This window comes from Dermacentor albipictus, chromosome 1 (genome assembly GCF_038994185.2).
Source record: "Dermacentor albipictus isolate Rhodes 1998 colony chromosome 1, USDA_Dalb.pri_finalv2, whole genome shotgun sequence".
Lineage (NCBI taxonomy): Eukaryota > Metazoa > Arthropoda > Arachnida > Ixodida > Ixodidae > Dermacentor > Dermacentor albipictus.
The window spans coordinates 102272211-102285006 of record NC_091821.1 but is presented as its reverse complement, the minus strand read 5'-3'; the positions used below and the strand labels follow the sequence as shown (position 1 = coordinate 102285006).

General features: G+C 44.1%; 1 protein-coding gene across 2 annotated transcripts in view; it reads right to left on the bottom strand.

The window, feature by feature from the left end:
- LOC135906151 (ATP-binding cassette sub-family A member 2-like) overlaps positions 1-12796 on the bottom strand; it is a 256013-nt gene that overhangs the window by 144601 nt on the left and 98616 nt on the right. For both annotated transcript variants that reach the window (XR_010565654.1, XM_065437385.1), the window contains exons 19-21: positions 5947-6097; positions 1211-1415; positions 308-490 (exon numbers count right to left, since the gene is read on the bottom strand). Coding sequence is in view for 1 of the 2 variants with exons in the window: in XM_065437385.1 (XP_065293457.1) it covers positions 308-490; positions 1211-1415; positions 5947-6097 (539 nt within the window). In the remaining variant the exon portion in view is untranslated. The remainder of the gene's footprint in view (positions 1-307; positions 491-1210; positions 1416-5946; positions 6098-12796) is intronic.

Here is a 12796-nt window from a genome sequence, read left to right as displayed (position 1 = left end):
GCAGGTACTCCAGTCCGGCAGGTTACGGGTCCAGCGTGAGAGAGCCAGGGTTTTCCCCGGTCGCGCTGTTTTGTACCTTTTTACCTGGGCGAGGGGAATGTCCTCCTCGCCCGTCAGCTACTTGCCCACGAGTCGGGGAGGAAGGGCGCGCGCTTTGCGAGAGCGAGGGAGAATCGGGAGAGGGCATAGTGCATCTCTCCCGTCTATGCCAGCTCTTGACGCGACGGCACGGGGAAAGATGCGCACGTGTGCTCCCCACAATGTCACAGACTGATTTAGCATGCCCATAACAAATAAGAGACAGTACCTGTACGACCTTCCATTGCACAAGCCTGCTCCTCTTCAGTTACAGACAAGTGGGCCACGTGCTTCCGCAGTAACTTCCGCCAGAAACAGCGCAGAGGCCCATACTCAAGGTCATGTCTGCCACCACCAAACCAGTAGCTGTGGGTCAGTGGGAAATACCATGGTCTAGGGAGGCCATATGATCCTAAGAAACAATGTGAAGTAGTAATCAGGACTGTGCAATGCATGCATGCAAAAATTTTCCCAACGTACAGGTTGCTGAATGTATGCTACATAATAAGAGATGCTAGCCTTTTTGAGCTGAGCAATATTTATTTCACAGCCTACATAAGGATGTGAACACTGGTGCACTGAGCTGGAGAACGACAGGCCCACCAAAACCTACAGATGTCATAAGGAGTACAAAAACACAATTGAGGCCTATGATTATAAAAACCTCATGAGAAAATGGAAAATGGGCTTTGTTTCCAGTTAGGTCAATTTATACGTATCTTCCATTGACTTATTTTTCAGCAAAAAGGGACACACATTTCATTATAGTTAGTCTACACAGACCTCTTCAGTGAACTCTACCTCCCTGCAAGATAGTGCAGCTGCAATGTGTAGGTAACGGCAGCGACCTTGAGTCTTCAAGGCCAGTAAATGTGATAACCAGCATAGGTATGCATTTCATTTGTGGGACAAATTTTATAGCAGCCTGCAATACTTAAACACAACTTATCAATCAATCAATCAATCAATCAATCAATCAATCAATCAATCAATCAATCAATCAATCAATCAATCAATCAATCAATCAATCAACTTTCCTTTGCTTACACTTGCATTTTCTTTATTGGTTGGTAAAAAGCAAAGCCCCTTACCTATTTTTTATCAGTTGATAAAAAAAAACAAAGCTTCTTACCTGGGTGCACATTCTCAATGTACCAGACGAGCAGAGAATAGATGAAGGCATCAATTAGCATCATAAAAGCAACATGGGCCAGACTAAATGTATCATCTTCAAGGGGTGAAATGCCTACGTTGGCCCACTGCACTCCAACTCCAACTTCCTCATAGAAGGCGAAATATTTGGCACCCAAGCCAAATGCAGTTGTAGAAAGCAGAGACTGCAAAATAGAGAGAAAGAGTAACCTCTGCAGAGTGCATCACAAAAAGTAAATTTATTTTTGCAAGATTACATGTACTTAAGTGACAAACAATACCCTACTGGTAGACCACTACATGCAGAAGAGTAAACATGCAATTTCAATAGTTAACTAATTAGGTAGACAATTTAGGGATAGTTCCTTGGGTCAGCCTAATTTTATTTGACTGGCATATGCAGGCATAAAATAGTGAAAGCAGGGCATGTTCGATTTGCCCGGCAAATGAGGTGAAGGCAGGAATAACTACTTTCGAAAGGCTAGATGTCAAGAAAACAAGATAATTTTCCCTTTCATGAACCTTCTTCCATAGAATTTATCTGCCATATTCTGCGTCCCTGTGCTTTGAGTTGTTGATAAATTCAGCCTTTCTCTGCGATCTGCTGGCCTTCTGGTAAGCTCAGATGATAAAGCGGCCATCTGAGAACCTCTGGGCGACCAGTGATACCATCTCGACCGGGTGAGGTGGGTCTTCACTGAAAGAATCGGGGAAACAATGACGAAGCCGGGCATCATCATGATGAAAAAAAAAGTAGAATTCAATGGTACATGGTTGTGACTCTCATTCGAGTCTCAAGCGGTTCTGATTAATACAGGGACCCGGACGGCTTTAATTATCCCTTGCGGTCTTGTGGTCATTGACATCTTCTTGGGGAGCCTGTATAAGCATTAGTGCTTTCGTCAGGTTCTATTGTCGACGGCCTCCTGCCGTTCAGTTTGTCTTCTCTTCGTCTATCCCTTTGTGTCAGCTCGTGGAATAAAAAAGGGTGACACCGTTTTCGAGAAGAGGGAAATTATGTCGACATGGGGACGCCCGCTTGAACGCTTCTCACACTTGACAAGTCGATGTCCAGGCTTACTGTAACAGCCTTTTCTGGGACGAGGCAAATTATCTTGTCATGGGAATGTACACCTGAATGTCTCTCACACTTGACAGGTCGATCATAACAGCAGGGGTTCGATCCCTGGACTAGGAAAAAATTTTCTTCAGCTGCAAAGCTATCTTTCTGAGAAACCTGTATGGGTTTCCTTTATCGCTTCATTCTACAGTCAGACGGACGACAATTTTCCCTTTCAACACAACCTGTGCAAATAGCTTAATGTTTTACAAGTGTACAAAGTACAGCCCATGGAGGCTCAGATACCAGTTTAAGGTGCACGACTAGGTCAGCTTCCTTTTCGAGAGAAGCTGACCAAACATGTTTGGGTGCAAGAAAGGTACTGAATTTTCCCCTCCCACTACTTTCAAAAGCATGAGGGAATGAAGAAAGGAACCATAAGAAGTCAGAACAAATGTTTTCTGCATAATTAGTGATGTATGCTTGTCCTTCGCATGTATGGAGTGATGGCTTCCCTGCATAGCATAGATATTATCTAGGCTAACATCAATGTCTGCAAAGCTGTAAAATTAGGGTGCCTTTCTGCACCTCATCCCCAGCTCGCACAAACTGATAGACATTTTCCAAACTTCATCACTGTGAACCACCACCCAGCAGCAATAACGCAGACATGGATAATGTACAGGAGCTGCTTTTTCATGCAAACTCTGCTACTCCTTCCTGGAGTGGAGCCCCCTGTATGAGCATATGTCACTGGGATGCGCCCTGGTTGTCCCCATGATTGCCCTCTAGGTACCCTCTCACCACTGTGCACAAAACTGTGGCACACTTATTTGCCCAGCAGATGCTCCACAGGCCTATTATTACACGTGGGAAACGTGCTCCCATGATTTGAGCTTGGTGAACAACTACCTAGACAGCCTAGCGCAGTTGCCGCGCATGTGTGATTGGTCTTGACAGCTTTTGCTCATAAGCAATGATGATCATACTGTAGCCTATTTTGAGTTAATAAACCCACATTTGTTGGCAATCCGACTCGGGAATCTTCTCTGCACCATGTTGGAGAGTTGTCAAAACTAGCCATCACATCCTTCGCACACTGTAGACTGGAGGATCAGTGTTCTGACTTCTACTGGCTGGCTGGGTGAACCTCACGTAAGCCCAGCTTCACAAAATCCACATAAGTTTCTTAGCGTGGTCTAACTTAGAAAAGTTGAAAACCATGGCAAGAGACATTTTGTATGTTTTAGATTTTCACTGTCAGTATTTTTCAGTAAAATGACAATTTTTTCTGTTCGTGCTTTTCCAGGCGCTTTCTTTTAAGGGCACAAAGCAAACCCTTTACAAGCCATGGAAAACATGGCGAAGGCGGGAGATGGAAATTCAAGACAATGAGCAAAACAAGAACAAGGTAAAAGCAGGAGCCAACGTTTCAACAAGTGTACTTGCCTTTTTCAAGGCAAGTCCACTTGTCAAAACGTTGGCTCCCGCTTTTACCTTGTTCTCGTTTTGCTCATCGCCTATGCAAGCCATGTATTTTACGCATGTTTAGATGTTTTCTCAGGAACTCCTACAGGCATCACTATAATTTTGGTATAATTTTATTCGTCATTTTCTTCTTACTAGACTGTACCAGAATTATTATTCTTGAGCTGCAAATATTTATTTTGAACTTTTTCTCATAAATGCCCTTCTAGCACAAAAGATATTCGTTCGCCTCAGTGATTCTGGTATAGTAGCTGCTAGTGTGTGTGTGTGTGTGTGTGTGTGTGCGTGTGCGTGTGTGTGTGCGCGCGTGCGTGTGCGTGCGTGCGTGTTGCAGAAGGGTTGAAATCTGGGCCAGTTGGTACATAGTTGAACGAAAAAAACCAGTCAAAAACACAAAGGACAAGAGGAGAGGTTCACACCACAACGACTGTGGTGTGAACCACAGTCCAGTCCAGTCGTCCAGTCGTTGTGGTGTGAACCTCTCCTCTTGTCCTTTGTGTTTTTGACTGGTTTTTTTCATTCAAATGTGTGTGTATGTGTGCGTGTGTGCATGTGTGTGCGCGCACGTGGCTGAGAAAAAAATTTGCCCTTTATCTTTTAATACGTATGAGGTGATGGTACCATGTAAGGAAAAAATGTATTTCGAGATATTTAGCTATAAAGCACAAAAACATTGTTACAATTTCCCCCTTCAAATTTCATCCAATGAAGCATTCATTCAGTAACCACCAGCCATGTAGTCAATTCCAATTTAAGTTTTCCTCTTACCCTGCAATCTCGCTCATCTAGTCTCCTTTGTCATCTGCCTGTGGTTCCCTATCAGCAAAGTACATGTACTTTGAACGTGAGCAAATGTACACCTTCAAGCTTCCAAAGCATGCATTCGGGCAATACTGCCACATTGGAAAGTTAAAGCAGCGTTTAATGTGGCAATTTTCAGTGCCTGCAGTCCAACAGACATTTTTTGGGTGCTTGCTTCCAGAAAACACGGTTGAACAACTTGTTGGGGTTCTGAGTTAGTCCATGCAGGAGGTCTGGTTGAGCCAGTTGCACTTAAACATGCTTTATGGCCTAAGAACAGTGCCAGTTAAATAATTCGTGTGTTGGCAGTGCTCGTTATGCAAATGGGATTTGTTGAAGGCACATAAAGTTGTCATTGTATTTTTCTTCTTCTTTGCACGGTATGGATATGGTGCCTTCATCATGAAACCCATGCTTTGCAAAACTGATTTGTGGCCTTGGTATTTCATAATTGGTAACATTCACACCACAAAGTCGGTATAGAAATTTCATAAACACCCGAGAAATGCTTCGAACCACTGGAGACGACGTACAGCAGGCACATGGTGAAACAGACTCTGAATTCATTTAAAAAGCCCACCGCAATCCTTTGAACCTTACCAGAGGATTCGTGAAGAATCTGCTAAGCTTAGAGAAAGGTACCATTTTGGTTTCGGGATTGTTTTTTGGCAGTGGAAACTTGACTGACTACAAAATTTTAAAAAAGGGATTGTGGCAGCTGCCCACTTGGTTCAGAAAATAAGTTACTTTACACACTAATACATTGCACAGAAGCTCTTGAGGCATCAAATAACGTTGGTAAGAGAACATGCAAGTCAAACAGCAACAAAACAAGAAATCACATTTTAAAAAAAATTTGTCCTGTCCTGTGCCCTTAAGTTTACAATAAAATTTTCATAAAGACTATGAGTGATCTCTGTGGCCTTTCTTCCGTCTAACACACCAAATATTAAGCTATAATTTGATGTATCACAGTATATGACAGCACTAATATTTCTTGCTATAAAACCATATAACAAAGCACTCTAAAGGAAGATATTGTTATGGTAAGGAGAGAGTTGGTGTTGCTGCTGGTGAGGTTGCTAGTGGTGCGAGTCCTTGTGTACCCTGTGATGTAAAATTTAACTGGCATATCTTTTTTTTTCCATCCAGAAAAAAAAATTTGGTTTTATTCAGTTAATGTGAACCTGCCTAGAATAAAGTTCAATTTCTTTCAATGCACATACAGTACCATATTGCAGTAGGGGGCACTGTCACATTTACACAGCAATGCGTACAGCAAAAGGCATTTGCAGTTCCTTGCAAATTGTAGAAAAGGTATTTCACTGTGCATACATTTTAGAAAAATGAATGGTCATCAGACTTACAGCAAGGCTTTTCAACCAAGCAGGTATATTGTTGTGAGCAGCTTCTTCCCGAACGGCTATGTACATGTAGGGCACATAAGTAAGAAAATAGATGATGCCTGCACAGGCTGCTGCAAGCTTGGCCTTGGAGTATAAGACGCTTACCAGAAACCTACAAAGAAAGAAAACCAAGTTTAGGGCATTTCAATTTTTATTCAGTTATATGAGCATAAAAAATTATATGAAAACTTGAAATGGATATTAGTATATATAAGCACATCATTAAAGATACACTGTAATGCCGAAGACTCAATGCAAAACCTTTGTACCTCGAAAAGCAATCTTGTGAATCACAATGTGTAGTGATAAGGAAGAGAAGCAGGAACATGTCAAATGCATGTTCTCTGAAGTAAATCAGTTGTCAAAATTACACACACTACAGGTTACAAGACCAAAATTACAGTAGCACGTTCAATCCATGAAAATCAATATTTTTAGCAGTGCCCCCCTCTATATGTTAAGGAAGGGCTCAGCCCCTCCTTGGCAAGTCAACTGTAGCCCTACGGCACCCATTCGATGAGTGCTGGAGGAGGTTTTATTGCCAGTAGTGCCTTGTGTGGGGCAATTCTAGCTCTCTTAATTTTTCTTTATTAATGATTTAATCACAGTTTATTGGTTGATGCGGCATGAGCAAAAAAGGAAAGCAGGAGAAGGTGGCAGCTTGATGCACGCATGCACGCCATCTTACCATTCACCAAGTGTTGTACGCAATAAGGGGGAGGGGTGAGCACTCATAAGAGAGCTGGGGGGGAAGGGGAGTTGCGTCTCCAACTCCGGCAGAGCCGCCACTGCATGTGGCGCATTTAACCATGGCTGTGCCCATCTTAGAGTGAATTTGCGGCGGGGTACAATGGCTAGGGAACAGAGATCTCTTGTGGCTTCATTTGCACTTTGTTCTAGCAAGCCTAGTGTGGAAAGTCGCATAACCTCAAGCTTGACACGTTAAAGCTAGAGGCAGCATGAAGCGTTCGTTCACCGCTGCTGCCACTCTTCATCACACCATTGTTCCGACAGTCAGTTTCCACGGTCGTCGAGTAGGATGTCTTAATGTTTGCAAGTGTGTGTGACACCATGCTTGGCAATTTATTTAATAAAGGAATGTTTATTGGAATTTATATGGCTGATAAAAATACTGATCTTACATCTTACCACTGTTTAGTAATTTGCTATCACAATCAATGCTTCACATTTTGGGCGAAACTACAATTTTTTTTCCTATGGGCTTTTTGTCCTTTGTGCTGCAATCCTTTGATCCTGTGTTTCTCTTTATACAGGGTGTCTCAGCTAACTTTAGCCAGAGTTTAAAAATATGCGAATGCCACGTAGCTGGACAGAACTAAGGTAATCTTGTTTGCTGTCGCTTGGAGATACTCAATTTTTTTTATTTCTTCTAATTATATAGTTAGTCTTATGAATTAATCAACTTATAAAATATTATAGTCAGACGAAATGCGTCAATGAGAAAATTGTACAGTGACATGAAAAACTCCCGCTGCAGCTTTCTGTTGCTCAATACGTGTTACATAAAAGTGTCTTTCCGACCGTGAAAGAAGCCCGCAAATGCACACAAAATTGTCGCGCAACCGGCTGCTCAAGTTACTTTATGCGTACCTTGAGGTACTCGAAGTACACATAAGTGCAGTCACGTGGTTTTATTTCATATATCATGGGCTTTCCTTAAACGCTGGAGAAGATCACCACGCAGCATGTAGATTTCCACAAAAAATTTGATCCGTCGTTTCTGAACCCCATCTACAAAGCCACGAAATGTGCTTGGCCCTAAAGTGAATATTAACATTCTTGCATAATTTATCTTAGTTAATTAACTAATAAAGCCGAATATAAAAATACCTTAAGGAGTGTCACATGACAAACCATATGCTGTTGGTTTCATTCAGCTGCAACTAATCAAGTCTTTAAAATCCTTAGTTGAAGTTTTAAAAAAATTCTGGGGTTTAACGTGCCAAAACCACTTTCTGATTGAGGCACGCCGTAGTGGAGGACTCCGGAAATTTCGACCACCTGGGGTTCTTTAACGTGCACCTAAATCTGAGTACACGGGTGTTTTCGCATTTCGCCCCCATCAAAATGCGGCCGCCGCGGCCGGGATTCGATCCCGCGACCTCGTGCTCAGCAGCCCAACTTAGTTCAAGTTGGAGTTGCCTTCACGAAAGCTTATTCAGCAGTAATTGGAATGGCTGACAGTCCTGTATGTGACCTCTGCGGCTGCAAGGAGAACATTGACCAACTATTGTGCCACTGTCCTCAGTTTGAAGCACAAAAACAATCTATGACCAACACATTCGGGAAACTATATGATCGTCTTTTAAGTGAAAAGACAATACTACAAAACTGTCCCCACTGATCATCGGCTCAGAAGGCAGTTTTGTGCTTTCTGAGAATGTCTGGCTTGCGCAAGCACCTTTGACTCTGTAGTGCTGTGCATGCACGTCTCTGCCCCCATCTCTCTTTCTCTTCCTTCTTTCTATTCCCCTTCTCCCTTCTCGCAGTGCCGAGTAGCCAACTGGACTCTTGACTGGTTAACATCCCTCCCTTGGTTTATCCCTCTCTCTCGGTTCAAGTTACGTGAAATACCCTGTGTGTGTGCATGTATGTGCATGCGTGTGCGTGTGTGTGTGCACGTGCATGTGTGTGTAACCATATCATACGAAGCCAACAAACAATGACACCAAGGACAGCATAGGGGAAATTATCTACAGTTCTTAATTGAATTGAAGAAATTATAATTAAATATCGGTCTACTGACTGAAACTATTGGGTAAATAAATCAAAGATAACCACGAAGTTGTGCTTCTCATCTTTTAAATACACTTGGTCCATTGAAAAATCCACTCAGTATATATATATATATATATATATATATATATATATATATATATATATATATATATATATATATATATATATATATATATATATATATATTGTAGTGGGGAATATGCATGTAATGCTGGGCACACTGCCATCGCTTCAGCACGAGACCTGAGCTCGAGCTGCTGATGCCAAGAACTAGGACTGGTCAAACCGACCTACTTGCGATTTCTCGGACAGGCTTCAATAAATCCCCCTTTCATTTGGTGGAGGTGCTGGGTAACCTCGAAAACTGGAACTCCGAAGCCGGACGCTACCCACTGCTGCGACCATGCCGACGAAACTACCTAAGAAGATACACCATAGCCTGCGGCAGTCATCGTTTCTGGTGTGTTGCGCCAGCGTGATCTTGCCATCTTTAGTGGCACCGATGATCATGACATGGAGGACTGGTTGCCATCGTACGAACGAGTGAGCCAACACAAGTGGGACAATGCCACCAAGTTGCACAACGCAATGTTTTACTTAACTGGTGTCACAAACCTCTGGTTCCATAACCCCGAACATGATTTCACAACATGGAGTGCAGTCAAGACAAGTTTCACAGAAGTGTTCGGGTGCCCTGCTGTGCGCAAGCTTCGCGCTGAGCAGTGCTTACGTGAGCGCGTGCAACATCACGGTGAGACTTTCGCAAGTTACATCAATGTCGTTGACCTGTGTAAGTGCGTGAATCCGTCAATGGCAGAACAGGACAAGATGAAACACATTATGAAAGACATTGATGAGGACACCTTTCAAATGTTATTAGCGAAGGATCTGCTTACCATGGCCGAAGTTATCAATTTGTGCCAAAGTTTTGACGAGCTATTAAAACAATGCATCCTAGCTCGGCGCCCACTACCCACGGAAGATTCGCTAGCAGCATTGGTTATTGGCGACAACCAGACAACTTTGATAACACAGATAAAAGAATTTGTGTGAGAGGAGGTTGCATGACAGCTCTCCATTTTGCCGACCATGGAGAAGCCTTCTCACTATTTGGCTCCAGCGATCCGACAGATGATTCAAAAGCAAGTGACTGAAGCTATTCCATCACCGTGTCAGCCGGCTCCCGTGGCGGTACCTCTGACGTATGCTGAAGCTGTTGTATGGGTGTCTCGTCTGATGGGATTCTCTCCTTCGCCTTCAGCACCTTGCCCGCCGGTGTCCTCGCCTTCACCTCACCAGCCAGCGGCTCCTGTTTTCACTGAACAGCAGCAGGGTACAAATCCTTGGCGCACTGCTGACAACCACCCAATATGCTATGCCTGCGGTACCCCGAGACAGGCAGCGCACTTCTGCCACAGGTGCTTCCCGGCCTTCATGGGCACCGTGCAATTCCTCAGCTACGGCTTCCGACCATTTCGTATGCCACAACAGCTGCCACTGGAAGTCTACGCTGCTGATGATATACCCCCTCCACAGTCACAGCCGTATAGTACTCGTCGCTAGCCTTCCCCTCGTCACCGCTCACTCTCACCCATGCGTCGTAGGCCCAGTGCCAGTATAACTGAAGCAGAAAACTGATTTCCAAAGTTCCTGATGCCCGAACTGCATCGTTGTTTGAACATCAAAGTCCTCGCTTTTCCCCTGCTAACGTTATTGAAGTGTCTATTGATGGCATCAAATCTCTTGCGCTCGTCGATACAGGTGCAGCTGTATCCATGATTGGTGAAAAGCTTTATTCAATACAGAAAGTGACCATGACACCTTCGGTACTGTCGCTTAGAACAGCCAGTGCATAACAAGTTCAGCCAGTCACTATGTGCGGTGCCAGGGTGCTGATTCGAGACATCTTGTATTCGACTGATTTCTTTGTGCTAACTTGTTGCTCCCAAGATGTGATTCTTGGCTGGGAGTTTCTGTCCCACCATCATGTTGTCATTGACTGTGCACATGCTGAGGTTCAGTTCTTTGTTCTGTGCGATTTTCTGTCTGATGACTTTCAAGTTCATGATGTTAGCAGGATCTGTGTAGCTTCCAATACTTACCTTCCATCTCACAGTGCTGTATTTATCCCTTTTCCATGCGCATCACTTGCTGACGCGACGGTCATGTTTACACCCTCTGCAGCCTTCTGTCGCCGCCAGCCTATATTGTTACCTTTCGCCCTACTCATGGTTCACCACGGTGCTGCAGAAATACTGGTTTCTAACCCGAATTCATACACTTTGGCTCTGCACTGTGGCGAGACGATTGGCACCATACAGACTGTGGACGCGGGCATTATTGTGCATTTCCCTGTTGCTGATGATGTGGCTACTGCTAACGTAACAGCACTGATGCCCAATGTACCACCTGACCGGACATCACTGGATGTTTTTTGTCACTCTATTGCTGATGGCCTTGATCCGAAATGCGAGTGACTACTTACTCTTTTAAATAATTTTCACGCCTCTTTTGACTTGAATCAAGCGTCATTAGGCCGCACAAGTACTGTTTCTCACCACATTGATATGGGACATCACGCACCAGTACGCCAGTGTCCGTACCGCGTGTCATCCATCAAGCGTTGTGTCATCACCAAGGAAGTTGAGGACATGCTTGAACATGGTGTTATCTGACCATCCTACAGTCCTTGGTCACCTCCCGTAGTACTAGTTAAGAAAAAAAGATGGCTTCATTCGTTTCTTTGTGGACTACTGTCGCCTTATCAAGATTGCATGAAAAGATGTCTTCCCTCTAGCACGCATAATTGACGCCCTAGATTGTCTACATGGAGCCAAACTCTTTTTTTTTCTTTGGACTTGCAACCAGGCTATTGGCAAGTCCTGATGGATGAGTTCGACCACTCAAACACAGCTTTCATTACACCCGACAGCCTGTATAAATTTACGGTAATGCGATTCGGCCTATGCAATGCGCCCGCAACATTAGAAAGGATGATGGACAATATTTGCAACGCCTCAATTGGAAGACGTGTTTGTGTTTAAAATTTAGACGTCATGTTAGTTTTCTCCAGATTTCACTACTCACCCCTCTTATCTACGCAAAGTTCTTACTTGCACTGCCACCCCTGGAACTTCAACTTGAAAAAGTGCTGCTTTGGAGCCGGCCAGCTGAACATACGTGGCCGCATTATTTCCAAAGACGGTGTCTTTCCCAACCCTGACAAGCTTCGTGCTGTTGCAGAATTTCCGCGGCCAACTAAAGTGAAAGAGCTCCAAAGTTTTGTCAGTCTCTGTTTTTATTTTCATCATGTTGTGCGCAGTTTTGCCTGCATCATCTCACCCCTGACGAAGCTCCTGGTCGGCCCTGGTGACCTTCCCGATTGGACTCCCGACATGTGACCAAGCCTTCACCACTTTGTGTTGTTTGCTTATCTCGCCGCTCGTTCTATGCCCCTACTATTCGAGCGCTCCAACCGAAGTTCATACAGACGCCAGCGGCATTGGTCTTGGAGCCGTCCTTGCGCAACACAAACCTGGCTTCCCGGAATATGTGGTTGCCTATGCGAGTTGTGTGCCCTCACAAAAGCAGAAACCAATTATTCTGTCACAAAAAAAGAGTGTTTGGCTATACTTTAGGCTTTCGGCAAACTTCGCTCTTACTTGTATGGCCATGCCTTTGACGTTGTGACAGACCATCACGCGCTGCGCTGGCTTGCGGCACTGAAAAACCCGTTCGGGCGTCTTGGATATTGGGCTCTTCAACTCCAAGAATTTGACATTCATATTGACACGTGTACTTATCTTTATTGGGCAACCACGTTTCGCCGCCTAACAAATGTAATCGCACAGCGTGGGATGCGCCTGCATGTATCCGAAGTTTCTGGAAAGTTATCGATGCTTCTATCCGATGTCTGTTGTCGCCGAACCTTATGTTATCTGATTTCGTCACCTGACGCGAATGGTGTAGAACTTTGTGGAAGGCACGCGGGTGCGAACGATTAGTCTGGAACATTCGACGACTGCTCTATAAAAGCCGACGTGCTTGACCC